The 12,151-nt window shown below is 40.0% G+C and overlaps 2 protein-coding genes across 2 annotated transcripts; both read right to left on the bottom strand.

The window, feature by feature from the left end:
* Positions 1–6,563, bottom strand: LOC311031436 (uncharacterized protein; the record flags this gene model as incomplete). The annotated part of the gene is made up of 14 exons (XM_084037748.1): positions 6,434–6,563; positions 5,980–6,100; positions 5,724–5,877; positions 4,556–4,951; positions 4,298–4,467; positions 3,877–4,027; positions 3,394–3,492; positions 2,927–3,111; positions 2,391–2,451; positions 1,537–1,703; positions 1,317–1,421; positions 1,089–1,229; positions 700–750; positions 1–231 (listed from the first exon to the last, which is right to left on the bottom strand). The coding sequence occupies exons 1-14, from the start codon at positions 6,556–6,558 to the stop codon at positions 1–3; spliced, it is 2,157 nt and encodes a 718-aa protein (XP_083893874.1). The 5' UTR covers positions 6,559–6,563.
* A 213-nt stretch (positions 6,564–6,776) lies between these two features.
* Positions 6,777–12,151, bottom strand: kctd13 (potassium channel tetramerization domain containing 13). The gene is made up of 7 exons (XM_084036507.1): positions 11,748–12,151; positions 10,794–11,054; positions 10,170–10,339; positions 9,927–10,016; positions 9,153–9,205; positions 8,818–9,013; positions 6,777–8,168 (listed from the first exon to the last, which is right to left on the bottom strand). The coding sequence occupies exons 2-7, from the start codon at positions 11,029–11,031 to the stop codon at positions 7,929–7,931; spliced, it is 987 nt and encodes a 328-aa protein (XP_083892633.1). The 5' UTR covers positions 11,032–11,054; positions 11,748–12,151; the 3' UTR covers positions 6,777–7,928.

A 12,151-nucleotide genomic window follows, 5' to 3' on the forward strand; every position in this document is an offset into this window, starting at 1 on the left:
TCAAGTGGACATTTTCTCCTTGGTGAGTTCATTTTTGAGGTTGCCATCTGTAAGCGTGTCATTTTTCTTCAAGATGTGCTGTCTTTGTGCTTGCATGCTATATGCCCAGGCTCTGTCCACACCATGCCCCTCAATCCTGCAGGGTACCCAGTCACGGAAGGGAAAACGACCAGCTACCACTAAGGCATCGTCAGGAAGCTCCTTCTGCAACTTCTGCTGCAACAATGAAAGCTAGGAAATCAAGAGCACAATAAAAATTACTCATTAACCCATGTTAATGAATGTGAATGCAACTGTACTTTGACCATTGGCTGATTCCTCTTTGATTTTTTTTTCTGGTATCAGGAATCTAAAAACAATGTCCATCCATTGTCTACACTAAAAAAAATGTACCATTTAGAAACAAAAAATAATTTTGAAGCCAGGCTGCTTTTCCATTTCTATAAAAATATCCTGGAGGAAGAACATTTACATGGTAAAATATTGTTTAAAAAGTTAAATTATTATAACAATGCGGCCAAATAAGGGCTCCAAGAGAACAGAGACAAGAGTTTCTGTAACAGGTGACCCACCACACCTCAGCTCACCGGGCTTAATTTTTTAATTCTGCATTATTTGCTTGGCGTTGCACTACACTGAGATTATAGGTCATAAAGTTCATGACACAGTTCATAAATACGTGTGCATTGTATTACTCACCACGCTAGGAGCCAAAAATACTGTGACATTCTTGCATTCTGTCAAGTCGACCTGTGATGAGATACAAGGCAGGGGGTAAATAGGTCACTTTATTAAGAAACCTCTAGGAAAATGTTTGTGTATTTTAGTGTTTGCTTATAAAACCGTGTCAGTATTTAAGATGGAGGGAGTCTGACCGTGTCATTCCTGCTAGATTTTTCTTGTATGATTGGGGACATTTCCATTTAAACTATCAAGTTGTTGCAATAACATATTAGTATAAGGACAAATACGATAATATTGTGAAATGCTGTCATTTAACTGTGACTGGATCAGTAAGGCAGCAACTGTTTGCAAAATTGAACAGGAGTGTTACTAAAGCGACATAATACAAATGATCTGTTTCAAACCTTCCAGAGATCTTCTCGTCTGTATGACACTTTTTCACGATGGCCTGCTCTCCAGGCATGAAAGTTGGCCAGGCGAACAAGCCAAGGGTTGAGCTCATAACCAACAGCAGGAGCGAAACCCTGCCGATGGGCTTCCAAGACCTCAAGGGTTAAAAATGAACACAGTCAAAACAAATTGCCCATCAGTGGAAGAAAAAAGGAGTGCAAAAATAACTTGCTTGTACTTACAATGCGGCCATCACCAGATCCCAAATCCACAAGACCTCCCTTTCGACCTCTCAGCAACGTCATTACATGATCTACTTGAGCTTTGCTGGCAGGAATGTATGGGACCTGGAGGACATTTTAAATTATACATTACATTATAATAAAGCATGTTGCACCATTGGTAGAAGAAGAGTCATATTCATAGTTATTCAAAGTGGGAATATGAAGATGTAGACCATACCTGCAGCCTCAAGGGGACTTTTCGGAAGCCTGGCTGGAGGACTCCGGCCCATATCGCATAAACAGCAAGCCCAGTGCCAGCAGCTATCTGAGCAACACCCCATCCTCCAAGGTGCCTGGTCTTGAACTCGGCAAATAACTCATCTGGTGCATCATCATCACCCATTCCTGCATGAGATGTGTGGTGTAAGGTCTGAGGTAATCCAATTTTAGAGAATATACGTTAACTCACAGGGACTAAGTTATCTATGATCTCACTTCCTGCACAGTGTACTGCATACACACACATTTGTGGGGACTGGCTCAGTGATTTCAGACTACAGCTTTATTTATTATAGATATAAGTTAGTTTTACAATCAACTTAGATGTAATTTTACCAACAAATAGGTTAGTTGGTGCAACTTCATCAGCTGATGGATGAAGACTACTTGTAGGTGAACCAGCTGTTTAAACATAAATAATAAAGTAGCACACGATTGGACGCTATACACGTTTAGAGAATGGACATTTCAAGTTGTTTTGTATTTCGCATTATACTGCTGTAGTAACATCTGGAGACGCGAATGTATAAAATAAGCAATTAAAACATTTTTAAATATTCAATTAGCATAAAATGCATGAACCTTTGGTCTAGTCAATGTCTAGCCTAGACAATGAAGGTTTCTACTATAATTAACTGAACTATAAGACGGTTTGTGTGCAGCAGGTGGAGGATCACAGACAGTTCAGGTTTGAAACCAGACAGTTATCTGACTGAGACGCACCGACGTTCACGTAACAGCAGGAGGTAACGCTGCTGGACACAACTGTGCTGGCATTAAAGCAATTACGGTAACAATAAATATCTTATTGACCTGAAGTGAGTGCGTTGGGACGAGAACGGAGAAGGACAAGGACCGGTCCGTCTGCGAAAGTCTTCCGTATACCCGAGAGCTTACTTACATTAGTTCCGCAGACATTTCAGAGGAAAGCAATTTACCGTGTAGCTCAACTCAAGACTTTCTGGATAGATAAACATTTGCTCCCTGAATCTTTTATGGGTATTGATGTATTATTTAGCATCTGGTTACTTTTATTACTCATATGACCATCTCTGCCTGCTCTATATAACTTTTAATCAGTTAGAAAAAGCAATTCTAAATCAGCACTTTTCATGCCTTGGATAAAATAGCTTTATCATAAGGTAGCAAAACTTTTATTTGAAATATATCATAGATGTACATTTCAATTACAATATATTTAATCTCCATTTTCTTGGGTAGGCAAAAGGTACAACATGTTTTAATGGTTTCAACATCATTTGTAACAAAACCCAAATATAATACAAAGAATGGGAATGTCCATATCCATATGGCCTCTTAAAATAATGCAAGAGGAAGTGTCCCTGTCAGTTGCTGTCTGCATCATCACTGATGATCCCCTGCAGGTTGGCCCAGTCCGTTGCTCTCCTGCGCCTCCCGTGTGTGTCGTCTTCCTCATCACTCTCAGAGCCGGAGTTGACGGAGTGCTTATATGAAGAGGACGGAGGGTCATGTTGTTCCTGCAATGCTGAGGTTCCTCTGCGTCTCGGTCGACCTGGGAGAGGTATCCACAATAATCAGTATTTTCATATGCAACAAAAAGGATAAGCAATACTACTGTCTGAATCATATCAACATACATGGTTGCAACAACACCATTACTAGCATCTGATTATAATAAGTCCAGTAAAATGTGTTTATACATTTTCGCTTCCGTAGAATAAAAATTGAGTGATGTGTAAAACTGTCTTTCCTGGACAGATATGCACAATAAACAAGCTTCAATTTATGTCAAATGTCACAAAAAGAGACAAATAGGGAGGAGACAAATAGTTACCTTTTGTGGCAATTATGTTGCTGACATCAAGGTCGGCAAGTTCCTTTGTTTCCTCTCTTTTCATTCTCGCTTTTTTGCATTTCTTAATGGATGGCTGACCTATGTGAAAAAAAATACATACATTTTGTTTTGGACTCGTCATTCTTTTATAAGCATAACAAATAAAAAAACATCTAACTTTATAGTTGTTTGACAAATGTAGAAAAAGGGAGAAATCAAGCACAAAAAGGTAGGTGTTCAGTAAATGTTTTGGCAGCCTGAAAGTCATATCTTGTGTACGTTGTGTGTGAAGTTGGCCTTCTGGCTACACTACAGAACATTAAGATTTGTTTTCTGAAGTCCATAAACACCCTTTTTTACTCTTCTTCACTTAGAATCAACAGAGAATGCATAAATAAAAAACACATAATTGGCAAATATAAAGAAATGTACATTTTGCCCAGAATGTGTGGTCTGTTAAAAGGTGAATGTATTCCCACTGACCATGGACACCGAGATCTTCAAGCTCCTTCCTCAGAGCAGCCACCTGGGAGCGAATGGAGCGACAGCCGTCGAGGACCTTCTTGTAATTCAGCCTCACGCCACAGAGAGAAATGTAACGCTTGAGCCTCACAACTGCTTTGTTGTCATCCTGCTGGAGGAAACCAAGGACAGACGGGTTGTGAAGTGAAGATTAATTTACCCTGACCCTTCATTTACCTAAGACATCTAGGCTTTGGAAATCCATTTTCTAAACTTCTGCTTTCTACCATTCATCTGAGACTTGTCTCTCGACTCCACTCGAAGCACTGAGGGTGATCGAAGGAATATAGACGTCCCTTTTCTCAATATGAAGATTTATGACGAAGGGTTTGACAGACTTCATTAAAACGTTACAAAGCTTGATTCTGATCGATTGCATCACCTTTTGACCTCCAGCACTCTTCTCTTTTTTCTTTTCTTTCTTCTGGGTTTTCTTCTTTTTATCATCATCTTGGGTTTTTTCTTTAGTTCTATGCTCTTCATCCAATGACGGCAGTGATGATGAATCTGAGTCTGTGTCATTACTTTTCTTTTCTTTTTCCACTTTTTCTTCTGCGTAACAACAAAAAGTCACATCCAGCCATTTAAAAATAAAAATGTGAAATTAGAAAACATCATTCATTTGATAAAGTTAACTCACCTTTTTCACTTCCGTCTGAGGAGTCATTGCCGTTGATTTTGTCACTCTTTTCTGACTTGCTATCCATGTCACTTTCCATCTCTTCATCACTCTGTGGTATTTTCTTTCCTGGACTTCTACTGCCGCTTCTCGTCGTGCCATTCTTCGCAGCATTGCCTCTCTTTGTCATCATTTCTTCCGGACTGTCGTCAGAGTTGCTGTCGTTCCCGTTTTTTTCTGTCTTATTAATTTCCTCATCTGTTGAGTCGTCACTGTTTATCTGCCGTTTACTTTTTGCATTTGTCTTTCGCAGTGATTTTTTCACCTCTTGCTCTGCATCCTCAGGTTCACATTTAAATTGATCTTCCTCCTCACTCTCCTCACTTCCTCTTTTGCCGTTGTCATTGTCCTCCAATTCTGTCAGTAACCACAGAAGAAGAAACAAAACATGGGTTTAAAGGGGAGCAACAAAACTCACTGAAACTAGAATTGCTGCCTCACGGTTGTCCAGTCTGTTCAAAATGTCAGCTTCTAGCTAAATCCGGCATATTTACACAAAGTCATTTATTTGCACCCTAAATAAACAAATACATTAAATTACTTGATCTGATCCTATTCAACATGTGTAAAATAGTAAAAATGGCCTCATTTATATAGTGCTTTTCTCCAAAGCGCTATACAGGAATGACTGACATTCACCCATTCACTCACACATTCACACACCGATGGCGGAGTCAACAACGCAGGGCGACAGCCAGCTCGTCAGGAGCAATTGGGGTGAGGCGTCTTGCTCAGGGACACCAGGCACTCAGCTAGGAGGAGCCGGGGATCGAACCGGCAATCTTACGGTTGCCAGCCAACCCGCTCTACCTCCTGAGCTCAACCTCCCCCCTTGTGTCAAATTGTCATAATCAGCAAATGAATTATTAAGTCATGGCCATGTTTTGTGAATTTAAAGTGACCTTCACCAACATCTATTCAGTTCATCCTTTCATGCAAGTTGACATTTGTGCCAAATTTAGACAGATTCCCGCAGGCCATCAATTCCTCTTCCCGATTCCAGTGCCTTTAATGAGCGGTATGCATCACTTACTGAATTTTTCATTCAGTAAGTGCAAAATCGAACATGCTATAGACTATTTAAAATAAAAGCAACTTAATGCATTAAGAGAAAAACAAAATAAAGTACCCGAGGATGAGTTTGACCGACGACGTGGTTTCTTTGCCGTGGATTCATCATCATCGTCATCTTCTCTCCCACTTATCACCTCGTCCTCTTCTCTCTTCCTTTTGTGTTGGGGCTTCTTACTCGTTTCCAACTCACTTCCATTTTCGTCATTTTCCTAGCAGCAAAAAACAACATTGATGATGACAGAAATAACTACAGCACTAAAAAATGACACTCAAAGAAACGAGCACAAGCTGTGTGCGAAGAATTCAGATACCTGCATTTTCATCAATTCCTCTTCAACCACCTGTTTCAAAATATTTCTGGCATCTGGACTTAATGAGTCACATCGCACATGTGCAAGATATCTCCTTTTTAAAATACCCAAAGTCAGAGTGCTGCAATAAGAAATGAGAAAGACTACATCACGGCGTGTGAGGGAGGACATTTACAATAACATGCATAATTATCAGGAGACTAATAAATATATCTAAAAAACGACAACATTCAACATCCACATTATAGTACATTATTTAAAAAAAGACAGTAAATACTGAAGAATGACTGTCAAACTCTAAAACATTTTGCGACTCTGATGTTAGGACGACAAACTATTGTCAAAGTGCGTCAGGTGTGTATTGAGTTAGCTTCATGGCAACTGCATTTGGCTAACAAACCCCCTTGAATGTTTATGTAGACCAAAGTAATCGACATGAGGTCAATAAACCCACAGAAACAATGAATCGGCCCGGAAAACTAACACCCAGCAGCCACGGTACCTCAGATCCGGCCGGTCGCAGAGCTGAACGCACACAAACGTGCGGATTCTCCGTTTCTCTTTCTCTGACACCATCATGTCTGCTTATGGTGGTTCATTTTTGGCGGCGGCGCGACGAGGCAGTTACTGGAAGTGACGTCAGACAAGCCACCGTCTCCTTTCAAAATAAACATCGTAGAATATCCCTAAAAAAAAATTCACGCCAATAATGAGCAGTTTTAATGAATGAAATGTATTGCAAATACAATATGCATTTCTTTATAGTTCTTCAGGAAGAATGAGACGGAAAAAGAGTTGGATTCCACAAGTAATTTATTCAGAACTTTCCCATGACCACTATTGGACGGAAGCCGTATTAGTGCATATTTTAAGGTATTCCAAGGTGATTTTATTAAGAGTTAGAGATACATATTGCTCTCTTTCAACATTTTTTTTTCAGTATTCAGAGTGAGTAGATTTAAACAAGACACTGGTGAATATCAGAAAATGTGTATCCTCTCCCAGAGGGGACTAAGAAAAACAAAAAAACAGTATTAATTGCCTTTACCATCACTGCCATATGGTGACATAAAGCGAAAGTGAGAGATCATGGCTCAGAATAAAATACAATATCAAAGAAATGATCGTGGTTCCTCTTGAAACATTAAACTGAAATGTTAAGTAAATTATTTAGTCATTTGCAGGAGGAAATTGGAAATCTGGTGTGTGCTATAGAGTGCATCATATCATTCAAAAGGGAATTTAAACTCACTTGAGCACTAGTGAACACAAAGATTGCAAACAATACAAAAGTTAAATACCAAACAATAAATTAGGTTCATAAATTAATAAAAACATCTTGAAGCAACAGCAATAATTTAAATAAAGAAAATGGAGCTGCTCAAAAAATCTCATTCATAGACAACCTCCCTAAATTTTATTCCAGTGTTAAAATATCTAGGCTAAACTTGACCATCCTCTGTTCATATCCATCAAATTTATGAAAAGGCAACGGATGTTTCACAACCTGAATAACCAGGCTGCCAGTGTTACCTTTAGGTCAAACACAGAGGAGGGTGCCAGTGCATATCATTAACACCCACACTAACAGGCGGGTGGGAGTCGGGCTTTTAGGCCCATTCAGCAACTTGCAGGAGGTTCTTTAACATTTGCAAAGTAATATTTATGCCAGTTTCCCAGGTAATTTTACACATTTCCTATTTAAATAATGTACACAATTTGTGTTCATGTAAACAGAAGCATTTTTCACATCCAAACAACTCTTACTTCAGTTACAGATCAGTCATCAACTCCTACAATTCTGTGCAGTAATGTCTAAAGACATTTAAAGAAATAACTACCTACGGAGCTATTATTATGATCAAGGACAACTCTTTCATTCTAGCATCCAAGAAAAAAAAAATGAACATACACAAAACCACTCTCCCATGCCTTATGTTTTCACATTATTAGTCCTTGTACACAGTTTGTTGACCGGGCCCTCTTTCATCATGCATTATATGCCTCCTGACATGGATCCGTCTTACTCGCCTTTCGCCTCCCGTAGCGCCCTCTTCCTCCGCTCCCAGTGACGAACCTGATCCTCTTGAGTCTAGAAGGTGGATGCCTCCTGGACCAGATCCTCTGCCATTCTCATAAATGAGGATGTTGAGGGTTTCTTCAAAGATTCGAGCCTCAGGAAACTCAACCTAAAAATCAGTACAGATTTGGTATTTTTGATGCACTAAAATTACCAATACATTTCCAACCCAACATTTCCAACATTAATCATTTAACTATATTACAAAACAAATTGGTTAGCCATTTAAAAAACTAACCTACTTTGTATACAACAATGCCATCAATAGCGGAAAAGAATAGTTCCACATGTTGGAAAATAAATAGAGACAGCAAATTTCTACAAGTCATTTTCAACTGAAGCTACAAACTGGTGCCCGACTCTTGTCGCTGTGTGACGGTATGACAGGTGTGAAGCACTACAAATCAAAGTTAAACTGGCCTCAACTTTTATCAGCACTCCAATAACAGTCAACCGATCATTTGTTTTTGTTTCACCCTGCTCTGTTCCATCAATACCAGTTAATCAGTTCCCAGTGCAACTTAACGACAACTACTGTGAACGCAGCATCAGTTGCTTTCTGGCAGAGTTAGATATCTCTCTCTAGTCTGTTAAATATAAACCTTGGGCATGTTATGTTAGCTTAGCATATAGACTGGAAACCGGAGGGAACAACTAGGTTTACTGTCCCAGATATGCGTTAGTCATCTTTCCATCACTGTGCTAAAATGACAAACAATTGCTTTAAGGATTTCTTGAACACACTAGGTCATGCTTACTTTGGTCTGCTTCTTCTCTGTGGCGTAGACAATGGACGTACAGCATACTTCAGCAATCTTGCGGCCTTCACCATAAAAAGACCAGCAGCAGATCTCATCCCCAAGCACATCTTTGACAAACAGGACGCGGCCATTAAACCGTAGCACGAGTTTGTCAAACAGTTCAATGTTCTTCAGCAGGTTATCATCAGAGTTGCTGGTCACAAGGGAGATACAAAGAGTAAGTAAACACCAACTGAGAAGATTATAAGCACAAAAAAGTGAAGCTAAAATGTGTTGGTCAAGTGAACATGTGAAATGATAGATTGTTATGGAAGCAACCTTATTTGTTTTACCTTGTGTAAGAGTATTTGTTGTTTCCTCTGTTGTTCTGCAATTTCACTACTGGCTGTAGAGATAAGAAAGACAAATCAATCCATGTAATTCTAAAGTCCATACGTGGAACACTGTTTTCACAAAGTAGGTGTACATACAATTAAAGAAATACTGATAAACATTTCCTTATGACAAAAACCCAGCAGAAAACAATATCCATCCATCCATTACTCCCCCCCACCCCTAACCGGGGGCAAGTCACAGGGGCAGCAGGCTTAGGAGGGAATTCCAGACGTCCTTCTCCCCAGCAACGCTTTCCAGCTCCTCCTGGGGGACCCCGAGACGTTCCCAGGCTAGATGAGACATGTAATCCCTCAAGTGTATTCTGGGTCTACCCCGGGGCCTCTTTCCAGTTGGACATGCCCGGAAAACCTCTAAAAGGGAGGCGTCCTTGAGTGGTCCTGATCAGATGCCCGAGCCACCCCAACTGGCCCGTTTAAATGCGAAGGAGCAGTAGCTCTACTCCAACTTCCCTCCAGATCTCCCACCATCTCTCTAAGGCTGAGCCCAGCCACCCTACCAAGGAAAACTCATTTTGGCTGCTTGTATCTGCAATCTCATTATTTTGGTTGCAACCACAATTCCAATTCTAAATCTTTTTAAAGCATCAATCATTTTTTTTCCAATTGGGTACAGACAATCTAACCCTTGGTACACAGGAGAACGCTAGACAATTAGGGTTTTACTGCTGCTAATCTAATTTTGTCATTCAATTGAAATAAAATGCAATATACCTTTCTACAAGTAGCAATCATCTTCTGTTCTTCTTTGGCTGAGGTGATCATTGGGATGCGACAAACTGTTTCAAAGACATCCTTTTGTTTCTGAAGGTAAACAATGAGAGTACATTAAAATACATCGTTAACAGTTGTTTGTAAGTATCAATCAATCAACAAAGTGTATACAAAATAACATTCACAGTTCTTATGTCAAATACCCATCATAAAACATCCAGGTCCAAAGTAATAGTGATTTACCTGCATGGCACTGAGGCAGTGCTGGACCAGTCCCTGAACCCGATAGTACTGGGCCTCCTTCAGAACCTCATCCAGTTCTCTGTGGTCCTCTGGAAGTGGAACCGAGCCATCTCTCAGGAAGTTCAAAACCAGTCCAAAATGTCGGCCACACCGATCCAAAACTACCCAACCTGAAAAGATATTTCAAGTTATTTGCGTTCTTCAGTAACTTTATCACACTAGGCCAGTGGCCCCAGTATGCAGTAGTTAACTGTGGAAACCACACACAAGCCTTTCCTATACAACCAATTCAATAGGCCACACCATGACCACACAAGATAAAGTTGGTAATAACAGGCTGTGCCAAAGTGTGAAGTGTGAAACATCAAGCATACAAATCTCATTATAGTATTTTAGAGCTTTATTCTTTTATAGCTCAAAACTGTTTTTTGCCCTCTATTGTAGATTTTTTTTAGTTAAAGTCTGAATAAAATACACCATATGATAAAAGTGTAAGGTTTAAAAGTTGATACTGATGTAAAAGTAAAGTATGTTATCATTTTGGATAGCCTTCAAGACATTAAACAATTACAATGTTGATCCTGTAAACATATTATTGCTCGGCAGACAGACACAGCCACTCACCTTCCGAGTCTAGGGAAACCTCTGTTCCTCCATTGCATATGCTCCGCAACAGACTGTCTTCCTTGCTTAATGTCTGGACCGTTGTATAATGCAATGAGCCACCCACGTTTAATTTGACATACTTGCTCCCCAGGAGACCACGATTTCTGAGCTCATCGGTGCTGTGGAAGGCAGGCTGGGAAACGGCAGACTGGGCAGAGTCAGCAGCATGACTGCCTACTGACGCCTCAGCAGACATGGGGCTGAAGAGTCACTTCCTGACTGCAATACAGAAGGATATGAGGGCTTGTTAGGGTTTGGACTAGAACAAGCGATGGAGGATTCATTATTAATGTCAAAGTGCATAATCAATATTTCAGTTGCCTCTTAATTGACAACTGTGTGATACAACCATGTATAACGGCTGATCTGAAGTAGTCTTCTGTTGTTATATAGTTCACATGGTTATTTGTATTCACAAAATCAGCAGATGTGGTACAACATCCAGCAGGAAATATTCAAATGGCTAAAAAACAGGGAAAGACACACTAGGAAACAGTAATGCCCCACTGTGTCAGTTAGGCTAATTGCGACAGTTAAATACTGGGACGTTCCTGAATACATACATGTAGTATGTCAATATTAATCCTGTGTAGCCAATCGATTGTACTGAGAACAATATTGGAGTAACAAAGATCATAATATTCCCTTTGCTATTACCAAATATGTAGTTGAAAGCAATGACGCCCAGCAAGCAGATATGTGTTCAGTTGTTAACATTTGGGAAGATTGAGCCGTTATTTTCATTGTCCTCATAGAGAAGTTAACTTACTAAAAGGACTGCATTCATAAAAACATATTTTTCAACCACACCCATTGCGTGTCCTGCGTGTAAGCACACTTAAACATGCGATACAGAATGCTAACTAATCAGGCTAACATCAAGTTAGCATGATGTTATTTAATTGTACTCACCACACTGAACATCCAACGAAGCTGCCAGAGCGAATATAGCTAACGTTAAGCCAATACAGCTAACGCTAAAGTGTTGAATCAGCCAGCAATCGATAATCAGCTAGCAAGCTAACACTCACAAAGCACACAAGTGAGTTTACAATGCAGCTAACGTTTGACAACTCATTTTAATCGCAGACAGCCTAGCTAAATCAAAGAGGCTAACAACAGCTAGTCGTTGGAGCTACGCGTCAAGATAGCAATGGTCCGCTGTTTTGCTTCGCTTCTTGGGTGACAAATCAGAAACAAGCCGTCAGAAAATGCTAACTGCTAAATTAGGAACGGCCAATTCCATTGTTGGACATAAAGATTATTGACTGATGCTAAGTAGGTCACTCGGAAACGAAACTCGCACATCTTCTTCC

The sequence above is a fragment of the Eutrigla gurnardus genome (genome assembly GCF_963514095.1).
Source record: "Eutrigla gurnardus genome assembly, chromosome: 20".
Classification (NCBI taxonomy): Eukaryota; Metazoa; Chordata; class Actinopteri; order Perciformes; family Triglidae; genus Eutrigla; species Eutrigla gurnardus.